The sequence below is a fragment of the Nematolebias whitei genome, chromosome 16, assembly GCF_014905685.2.
Source record: "Nematolebias whitei isolate Nwh7 chromosome 16, NemWhi1, whole genome shotgun sequence".
NCBI lineage: Eukaryota > Metazoa > Chordata > Actinopteri > Cyprinodontiformes > Rivulidae > Nematolebias > Nematolebias whitei.
In genome coordinates, this window is record NC_056513.1 from 13551322 (window position 1) to 13562864 (window position 11543).

Here is an 11543-nt window from a genome sequence, read left to right on the forward strand (position 1 = left end):
AAAGAAACGTTTCGCCCCTCATCCAAGAGGCTTCGTCAGTCTGAGGCAGGCAGGCTTGAAACACAAGAGTCAGGGTGGCTTCTGGGTAATACCAGATGGCTAGGCCTCAGACTGACGAAGCCTCTTGGATGAGGGGCGAAACGTTTCTTTTTAACAAAAAAAACGAAGTCCAGATGACATGATTCAACCTTTTTTGTACTACAAACTAATTAACATTTATTCTTAAATTTGATAATAATCACTAATTACTGTCAAATTTCAAACAATATTATCGTTTATCGCAATTTCTGAGACAATTTATCACCCAGCAAAATTTGTTATCGTGACAGGCCTACTGTAATCTCTCGATTTTCTGTATATTTCTTGCACTTACCAAGGGTGTTTTATTTTATTATTCAAAATGACCTCACACTGTATGTGTTGCGTTTACTTGCAGCCGGATTGCAAATATCTGATTCAGCTGCGAGCTGAAGGCAACGACCACATTGAGCGGGCTTTGCCTCAACACAGAGCGATAGAGGTAGGTCAAAACCCCACCACCCAGAGGTGCTGTTGGCTTTTTCAAAAGAGAAAAAAAACGGTTGTGACATGTAAGTGCTGATGTGTCATGAAAATATTATAGACTGTCTAAAAAAGGCCTAACATGATGATCTTTCCCTCTGATTTGTGCTCTGACACACTGAGCCTTGAGTTCAGTGCTCGACAGCCTGTACCTTTTCATCTCAGACCTGAATGTTCCAACACAACAACAGGCAGGTTTTCAAGAATAATTACTAATGATGGTTCTGTCGTTCTCTTCAGACAGCCTGAAGTCTTCTTATGATTTTGATTGAGGTTTAATTTGTTACCACCCGATGCTGATCTTTAGAATTCAGGAATGGCCTGAATGGAAAGCTGAAATATTGATGTTATGCTTCAACTTTATAGCTATTTTACAGTGTGCTAAATTTAAAAATGCACAATTGTGATTAAAGAAATTTGGTTTTACTGCTTTTGGGGCTGACCAATATTGTGCACACTCCTGAGAAATGCCCTCTACATTGACTCTTGTTGCAGGAGGAGCAGGTTTGATTGACAGAAAGGTGTAGTTAGCGTCACGATACGATGTTAAATTACTCGGTATGTTCAAGCTTAAAGTCAGTGTTCAGCCTAAATCATGGGTCTGCAACCTTTGTGATTAAAAAAGAGCCATTCTTACCACTTTGCTTTATAATTACGATGTGTCCACGAAACCTGCAACAACTGCGTACTGTCAACTGGTGGCTCATGGGCCACTACAAGTTTGTTGGAGATGGCTTTTCCTTCCAGTGGGGGTGATATTATAAAATGAAAAATGTCTTACTATTATTAACATTTATTGGTAGTTTTACATTTTAATACAAAAGACCAGGTTCATGTAAAAAAAAAAAGAAAACGTAATTTTTAACAATTTTATAACAATTAATACACTGAACTCTGCAGGCTGATGTGAGTTCTCTTAATTGTTCAAGAATTAAGTATTCTATTTAAAGCATAAAGTTAAAGTCTTTTAACAGCATTTGGCTGCAGTTTTATCAAAGAATGCTTATAATAATTTTTAGCAGCCATCAGCCACCCAGTATTTACAAACATATTTTTTAAATTCCTAAGTGCGTTGTGGATTTTGTTTCCATGTAAAGGTAAGTTTTCAGGGTAAACAACTGTTTACACAACATTGATCCAATGAAAACTGAAAATTTTCCCATTTCTATTAACACATTTACATGAAAACGTTCTAATTACAATCTGTTTACACAGCAACGGTAGACGTGGAAAAGGTGTAGTTCCCTTGCCACGCCACTAGTTGGTGCTATTTTTTTTTAAACTTTGAAGCAAGGGATGGCTTCGACAAACAAAAGTTCTTTCTCATCGAGTATAATGTTTACAAACTTATCCCACCACTGGCTTGTCCTCCCAGGTCGCGTCCAGTAGCGCCTCCTAGCCGTGTTTCTTCTTCGCATACATCCGTTAAGTAACGGAGTGGAGCTGTATGAGATCTGTCTTCGATGATTTCATTAAAGAGGTAGAAAATGAGCACCGTGTTGGAGAGCCGTAGTTAGATTTATAAGAGTCAGAAGCACAAACTCTGGTATCCGCCATTGTCGATAGTTTCTTCTTCTGTGGATTGTAGGAAGCCGTTATGTTTTGGGTCATACTGCGCATGAGCCACGGATTCCCTCACAGAAAACATTTTTTTTTTTTCTGTTTACACGACAATGGACACCGGGACCCATTCTCAAATTGTGCCGTTCTTAGACAAAACATTTGCAATTTTCGTGTAAATGAACAGTACAAACAACGAAACTTCTCCACTTTCACCAGAAATCGTTTTTGTGTAAACGAGGCCTTAGTATTTTATTTTTTTAATTATTTACTTTTTTTATTGAAAGCATTCTAAAAAGTTCAAGAAGTGTATTGAAAACTGTAAAAATAAAAAATAAATAAATTTGTGAGAACCCGTGATTATGACTTAAATCTCCCTGATCAAATGAGCCCCTTTATTTAAACAAAGAACAAAAGCAGCTATAATACTCCCCCCCCCCCCCCCCCCACACACACTAAAATCCGACCTCTCAGTTCATCATTTTTCACTCGTTTGAAAACTGCAGTCAGCTTAATCTGTCTCGCAAGGCTGGAAATGCCCTAATTCCCCCTAATTCTCTGTTATTATCAAACCATGTGACTTGAACAAAAGCGCTCTCCCGCTTCACGTTGGCGAGGCTTCTATTATTCCATTAAGCTTCGGGTTTAACCTTGCAGGTTGGCAGCAGTGACATTGAAGGGGTCAACATCATCGCCTTCAGGCAGATCAATCAGTTTGACCTCAGTGGAAACATCGTCACGCCTCCTGAACATCTCCCAACGCTATCGGTACGATTATCCTCATTCACTGAACTTGTGTTGCAATATTTTTATCATGTTAGGTGTTGTTACATTCCACTGCTGCTGATTACTCCTCCCACCTCCTCTTTGTTTCAGGTGAAGCTGTACAAGAGCGACAATCTGGACAATCCAATCAACAGTGTTTCTCTGGGGCAGTCCCTTTTCTTCCACTTCCCTCCTCTGGACCGGGACGGCGAGGTATCCACTAATCCTCAGCCTTTTCCTCTTGAAACTCTTTTACAGCTAAACGTTTAGAGCTGTTCGTCCCTGAAAGGCAAAAGTGAGCAATGATGTTTTTGCGTGCGCACACGTGTTTGATACTGAAGTATCTCATGAACCACTGGATGAATTTTCATGTCACTATAGCCTGACCAATATTGAAATTATGGCAATCGCCGATACAGATATTGTGAGGGGAAGGCGCCAATAATGGATATAATGGCTGAAAATATTTGAGCTTTGTCCACCCCCAAGAATCTAAGAAAACAGCTACTTTTAAATCTGTTTTAACAAGAAGTCTTGAAACAGTCTTCCTAACATGCGTTCACATTTTCCATCCTCCACTATTCACCATAAAGTTATCAAGTGTGCTACAAAAATATAAATTAAACTAAGAAACTAGGGCTGGACGATACGGCCAAAACATTTATCACGATATATTTCTTCATTTCGGTCAATAACAATATAATTTGATATCGATATAAACAATATAAAAGCCTCAGAAAACTGTATAAACTGTACAAATAAATTACTTAGTTGGAGATTAGCCTAGCCTAGCCTAGCCTGCTACCGCTAACGCCTTCTGGACTCGAGCTCTGCGTAACATCTACGTCACCACGCACTTACGTAGTTGTGTCGCACCTTTTTCTGTTCGGGTTGAAAATGAGGCGGCCACTTCAACCCAAACAGAAAAATAAATGCGTCAGTGAAACGCTGTAATCATGTCGAAATATCGGAAATGTGCTTAAAACTCATATCACCGTTATTGAATAAAAGTATATTGTGACATATCGATATCGGATTATTGTAAAAGAAACACCCTTCACTATTCGTTGTTTAAACAGTCAGTATGGTGAAGGCCTAATTAGTATTGACTGCAGCTGCGTTTTTGTTTTGTTTTTTTGCAGAGAAGTAAAGATTTCAGACGCTGTATTTTATTGAAGACCACAATAATAACTTTACTAACACTGATATATTTTACCTCTACATTAGATTTATTGTTTTGGATAAAGTTTTACATGGCAATAGCCTATGCTAGGTTATCTAAACGTTAGCTAGCTAACTTGAGAGGTGCGTAGCTAATGATAAGCGGGTTGGAGGATTGAAGATAATTTATTATTGTTGATTTAAAAAAAAATTTTTTTTACAGATGAGTTAAAATATATATTATTAATGTGATAAAGCACTGATTAGTCTCTGTAGAGATCTAGTAGAGTGTTGTATGAATGGGTAAATGAGGTCACAGATTGTAGCGTGAAGCGCTTTGAGTATTTTGATAGGATAGAAAAGTGCTGTATAAGTACAGTCCATGTTACACAGATATACAGGAAGTATCCTTGAACCTTGAAGCCCAGTCACATGAATCTACCACGCGCTGTGTGCGAAGCTTGTTTTTATACACTTCTCAGTTCAGCCAAGCTCACAGACTCAGAGGCGACCTTGGAGTGCCAGCTGCACCTGCAGCCTCAAGTCGCCTCCTCATCCAGCTCTCTCTGCTAACTCAAACATGTGCTTCATGGGCAGTCATTCTCAGCCATAGCAGTTAAAAACATCCATAAACTTTTAACGAAAATTCCCTAACAGTTTGACCAAAACGGCTACAAATATCATTTCCCATAACATAAGCTGCTCATAATCTAAAACTCTAACATGAAAGGTGACATGCAGTATTAGTTTGTATTTTAATGTTGACTTTGGTTTATAATGGGGTTTTGTATCTGTTGTCATGTTTGTGTTCCTCTGTGTTCTCCAGAGTTATGTTCTCATGCTGTACTCCACGCTGTCCCGTTCGCAGTATGATTACTCTCTGCCTCAGGTCTCCTTCACCTCCACCGGCTACCACAAGCACATCACCCTCACTTTCAATCCCACTGTGAGATTGAGTTGTTTTTTTAAATTTCCTTTTCAGGTTTTTTTTTGTTTTAAAACAAACAAAACAAAAACTGTGTCATTGTTGTGTTTCCGTCAGCGTAAATTGCCGGACCAGGATGTTGCCCAAGGCTCCTACATCGCGCTGCCTCTCACTTTGCTCCTGCTGTTAGCGGCGTACAACCACGAGAAGGTACACACAAACTTGACTTAAACTTTATTTTGCGACGGCCTCACCGACAACCTAACGGCCAGACCGGCTTACAGAAGGACGTCCTGATGTTGTAGATTCTTACATGTGTTGCTTTTTTGTTAATCCCTTTATTTAATGCATGAATGGTTTTAATTTTTCCATCCAGAAAGCCTTTCTTTAATCCCCACCGACTTGTTTTGTAGGTGATTCCCCTCCTGCTACAGTTGATGAATCGCATCCAGGGCGTAAGAAGCATGACCCAAGCCGGCACAGACAACGCTGCTTTGGATGAAGCTAAACGTCAGGCCAAGAGACAGAAAGCCAGACGTACATGAGGCGCGCCTCGCTTCACATCACCCTACAGTAAATTGAACAGTAGCATCGTGACCTCTGGCTCAGATAGTACTGGGCCACATTTCATCAGAGACTACGCTCATCTGGTTTGTGTGCTGGTGAACCGTTTAGCCTGTCGAGGTGTGGTTAGAAACCAGGTATAGACCACTCGACGTGCTACTCATCAGTGATTCTGATTCACTGCGCTCAAAACTGATGATTTACTTTCCCCCTTCAATCATTGCAAAAAATATCAGTTTCATATTTGTTATGGACATTTTTTTTTTTTATACGTTTGTAATTAATTTAGGTCAATTTAAAATTATGGCTTTCTCAAAGCACTTACATGCCTTTTTATGTCAGTCCTAACAAAGTTGAAGACTTTCAGACATGGCGTGTCTCTTATCAGGACTGGGATCAACTCAACAGATTTTATTTAGACTCTGGGTTCAATTTAAGAAAATCTAATCATATTAACCTAACTCGAATTTTTTTTATTTTCTTTTTATATTTGACAGACTGGGTTAATGACACAATATTTCAACCATGAAAATAAAATTATAAGCGAGTCGGAAAGGGCTCTGGAACTGACGGGCAGCTGAAGACATGGTCAACCCAAAAACTGCTTTTCAGTGTCAGTTGTCTCTTACGGTGGTATCTCACTGGGCTGCAATTGTTGGAGACTTAACTGGTGACTCAAAATTATGGAAAAAGAAAAAAAGAAATTAAAGTTGCAGTCACACTGAGTTCTGAATGTTTGCGACCAAGCAACCAGCTAGCCGTGCAGCCACATGTTGCACGGCACGTTTTTGAAAATCGCTGTCTATTTTTGCGTTCCTGGCAGAACTGTATTCCAGCCCATACTTTATGATTCAAGCTACTGGAGTTATTATTATTATTTTTTTAATGACGATAAACAGATTTAGACCAGTTTTTAAATAATTATCATCGGCATGGTTGACCCAGAAGTGTTTTCTGTCCTGCAAGCGTCTCCATGACTCATTTCAATTATCTTGAGAGAAAATTAGTTCAAACGTTCAAAATTCAAGCACCAGGACTGCAAATTTCTGAACTCTCATGAGGGAATTGAGAACTCCCACAGATGTTTTGAAGGTTTTCTTACGAACGCCTTTCATCCACTAGTCGCCAGCAGCTGCAGCCCAATGAGATAATGACCTTGTATGTACAGTAAATCCTGAATGAGCTGCTGCAGCACGCTCCTAATGGTCTAAATGTTCTGTGGGAGGGAAAACTGACCTAATGTCAGTTTTACCGTGCGCTCAGGAAAAGCTTGAACGCTGAGAACTTGTTTGATTACTGTGTGAGGACAAATTGTGTTTTTTTTCTGTAAATGACTGTGTGCAGCATAGTGGGAAGCTGGGGGGGTTACGAACAGTTGATTAATTTATTAACATTTTTAATCAGATGTGACTGAGAGCCCTGTTTTGATGCTAGGGAGCGTCTTTTGGTGTGATCTGTGCTTCTGAAGTTGTGTGTGATAAGCTTTTTTTTTTTTTTTTTTTTATAAGAAATTAGGGAAGACTCGTTAATATTTATGTCAACATCAAGAGTGAACTTTGGTAAAGCAGAGTTTTTTTTTGTTTTTTTTTACTAAGCTCAGTGTCCAACCACAGAGCTGTGCAAGATACTGTGAAAATGATGGACCTTGATTTTTTGCTGTATTAAAGCTTGTGGCTCACTTTCATTTCAGGATGAAACCGCTACTACTTAAATTAAAAACAAATTTCTGTTAGGTGGGTTGTGAAATACTGGGAGTTTGTCATTAATTGGTCTTTTTTTTTTTTTTAAATCAGGCCTGGCCCCAGCCCGTAGCCATCATTTCCAAACCCCACCCAAACCAATAAATTATCAGTAATTACAGGTCCGAACCCGAACCCCCCCCACCCCCCAACATTTTTAATTTAGCTTTGACTGCTTATATAGTTAACGGTCGGTGGACGTGCATAGCTGAGTAAAGGGGCAGAAGATCGAAGCTGAGGGGGTGTTTGTCCTTTCATGGCCATCAAAGTGCATTAAATCACTGATTCTGCCTGCATTCTGCATTATTCAGACACGGACCCTGCTCTGACATGTCGGATATTTTGGGATCTCACCTGTTTGTTGGCCACATGCATCCGCTGAGTGCAGCGTCTGAATGAACGTCCAGTTGGGCTACGATGGATCGCTGGCAGTAGTCCATCTAAAGCTTAACTGAACTTTTTACCTCTTTCAAGGCCGGTTAGCGTGCGGTCAAATGGCCGCTGCCATATAATTAGATCGTCAGCTGCACGTGTCCTCTGACGCAATCAAAAGCCTGGCACAGACCCGGCATGCATATTAAGCACATTGTTATAGAAATGACAGCTCTAGTTCAGAGCAAAGCCTGGTGGTTCAGAGTCCAGATGTAGGAGCCGGCTCGAAGGACCAAATTGTTTGATAAAAAATATCCTTTCATTATCTACTTACTTTAAAAGAGTCACACACAAAGACAGGAGAATAAGGCAGATGTTCACACAGGCTTACACAGGTGTTTTATTGAAGCCCCGGTCGCGAAGATCTGAAATGTGCAGTGTACAGGAAGTACTTTTTATACACGCTTATAAGCACGATGACCTCGGCCTCTTAGACTCTGAGGCGTCAGGTGCCTGCAGGCTCCTGTCTGAGAAGAACTCTGACCTCACACACATGGGTCAACATTAAATTAACACTAGCAGTGATAAACGTCCATAAACCTTTACCTAAATTCCCCGGACAATACAAGTGTAGACGTTTCGGAAAGGCGTGTGTTTGAATGACGAGCTTTTAACGACACTACACCACAACAGTATTTTTTCTGACATTTGTCTTGTTTGCATTTATTAGCAGATTTACACTTTTATTTCTTCCTAAATGTCTCCCTGAGATTTTACACTTCTCTAATTATGCCAGTTGTTTTCCTGCACAGACTCCAGCCAGCCTCATGCGAGTCCATCGTTTGGCACAAGCTCGCACCCAGTTTTCAACAGGTTCAGCCCAGTGCATTGTGTAAATTGATTGTGGAGCTGCATTTCAGAACTTCATCTAAGTGCACCCCGTTGCGGAGTGAAAGGGCGGAATTGGACACACCAGCTGTCCGTTTGTGAGTGCTATGTGATAACTTGAGAAACAAATGAGGTACCGACGTCTATTTTGGTGTATGGCTGCATCTAGGCATAAGAAAGGTTCCTTTGAAAATGGCATTGCCACTTCAAAATCCAAGATGGCCACCACAGTGTGTCCTTCCATTTGAGGAAACTATGGTTTCTAGTTTTTATATTGCTTCAAATTATCGTTTCCTCAAATTATAGTGGTGGCTGGTGGGGTGCCTGAAAATTAATATGTGGTGGCCAAGACCACCATAGATTGATCTATGGATATACTACTGGTATATCTGGGAAAACTACTGGACTAACTCCTTCAAAGGACACCATTTGACATAGTTCAAGTTAACTTTTTTCATATGTGATTACATATTTTCCAGTGAGTCCCTTTCTTCTTTCGGCTTTTCCCTTTTCAGGGGTCGCCACAGAGAGTCATCCTCCTCCATCGCACTCTGTCCTCTGCGTCTTCTGTCCTCACTCCAACTACCTCCATGTCCTCTCTAACTGCATCCATATATCTCCTGTGTCTTCTTCCTGGCAGCTGCATTTCTAACATCCTTCTACCAATATACCCACTGTCCCTCCTCTGGACATGTCCAAACCATCTCAGTCTGGCCTGTCTAAACTTTATCTCCCAGTTGTTCAACCAGTGCTGCACCTCTGATGATCTCATTCCTAATTGTATCCAGCCTTGTCACTCCCAAGGAGAACCTCAACATCTTCATTCCTGCCTCTTCCAGTTCTTCTGTATTTTTGTCAATGCCACTGTCTCCAGACCATACAACAGCTGGTCTCACCACTGTCTTGTAAACTTTTCATTTGACCTTTGCTGACAGCCTTTTGTCACAAATCACTTCTGAAACTTTTCTCCATCCACTCCATCCTGCCTGGACTCTTTTTTTTTTTTTCACCTCTTTACCACACTCCCTGTTTTCCTGGACAGTGGATCGCAAGTACTTGAAGTCCTGCACCTTTGTGAGTCTTCGGTGAGTCCCTTTAAAGTATATTAACTCATAGGTGTACTGAGTTTGCCCCTGTTGTTTCCTTGCTGCTCAACAATGTAATCTCAAATCTGATCCTCATGGACCACTGGAGGGAAAAAGACTTCTCCAGGACAGCTCATAAAGATGAAAGGCATCAAACGAGGAACAGACCTCAGGATGAAATCAGTTTATGACCACGCTGGATGTGACTCAGAGGAAGAGGTTGTAACCAACAGGAAGGTTTGTGGTTAGATCTCCTGTTTCCACTACTTTACTTTGAAGTGTCTGTTTTTACGAACCATAGAATCTGGCTTGAACTGTAAAACGCTGACAAGTCATCAGACTGTTAATTCAAGTCATTTACTGCAAGAGAAGTGTTAAATATGATGTTTCCTGAACGGCTCACATCAGCCAATAAGTATTAGCATTACTCATCAAGCATTAGAACCTCACAGCTGACATTTTGAACAGCAACATGAAATTACAGGTGCAGTCGTTTAACTTGCATTATCCTAAACGAGGAACAATTTAACTGACGACTGAGTGCCATTTCAGTGTGACAGACACACTTCATATAACTACAAGACATTTCACCCTCTTTAGTGCTGTCTGCTCTTTCTCAGCTCATATATTTTTTTTGCATCACACCGATTGTTCTAATTATTTTATTACTTTTGCAGAACGAGATAAAGGAGAAGTCGCTCATAATGTAACATTCATGATTTCACTGTGAACATGCAGTTTTGCAGACCAGTAAGGATGGCTTTTCTGAGTGATTAAAATAATTGTGTGGATATATTTAAATGCACCCAAGGTAAAATTTAGGTATATCAAATATGATGGGATTATTATGCATTAAAAACATTTATGCACTGTATTCTTAGTTTTCTATGCGCAAATAATGTATGAAAGATTTTGTGTTTAAAATTAACACCCTAAGACTTCAACTCAACAGTTAATGTCAAAGTTTTACGCAGATGTTGTAGCACTTAGAGTATGTGTTGTGAATTAGTCCTATTTAACGTGCTAAACTTTAACTCAACATTTAATAAAAATTACTAATCAAGCCAGTTTGTGTTTGCTAAGGTCACTTAGCTGTGGCGGCCATCTTACATTGTGTTGACTCAAATCAGTTGTAGATCCAATGATTACTTTCTGAAAGATCTTTTTTTTTTGTCCTTTCAACCTTTATTTATACAGATTCAGTGATTATTGTCATATTCCACCTCATGTGGTACATGAGGTGGAACGAAATTATGTACATAGGGTCCCCGTTATATCCAACAATAAATGTAAAATAACAGTAATAAGATCTAAGATATGAACTAAGAAAAACATCAGCTAAAAATACACTAAGCACTAATGGCATAAAAACAACAATACATCGAACAGCAGCACGAACATGAGTCTGTGTGAGAAGATGAGCACAAATGAACACAGCAACATGAAACAGATCAGCAGCAACATGATGTGATTTTTCACTGTGATGATCCTGATTAGAGATTCATGAGTCTTAACAGCCTCAGGTAGAAGCTGTTCCTCAGTCTAGTGGTTTTACATTTAATGCTCCTTAACCTCCTTCCTGAGGGGAGTGGGGCAAAAAGTGTGTGTGCTGGGTGAGTGAGGTCCTTCATGATACAGGTGGCCCTCTTCCTACATCTAGATGTCTGTGATGGTGGGGAGACTGACTCCAACAGACTTCTGTGCAGCCTTCACCACTCTCTGCAAAGCTTTTCTTTCTGCAGCTGTGCAGCCTCCATGTCACACGTTGATGCTGGAGCACAGGATGCTCTCCACTGCACACCTGTAGCTACAGGTTAGGCTCATTGAGCCACAAGGACTCATTTACAAGATAGACCTATTTTTCAGCAAATATCTGACGCATTGGAGAACTAGCACCTTCGAAAATGCAATGCAACCCCCCCC

The 11543-nt window shown here is 40.2% G+C and overlaps 1 protein-coding gene across 1 annotated transcript in view; it reads left to right on the top strand.

The window, feature by feature from the left end:
- nomo (nodal modulator) overlaps positions 1-5744 on the top strand; it is a 48956-nt gene extending 43212 nt beyond the window's left edge. The window contains 6 exon segments of the mRNA XM_037689697.1: positions 437-520; positions 2779-2889; positions 2998-3099; positions 4874-4993; positions 5090-5182; positions 5386-5744. Coding sequence (XP_037545625.1) covers positions 437-520; positions 2779-2889; positions 2998-3099; positions 4874-4993; positions 5090-5182; positions 5386-5517 — 642 coding nt within the window. The 3' untranslated portion in view covers positions 5518-5744.
- Positions 5745-11543: the final 5799 nt, after the last annotated feature.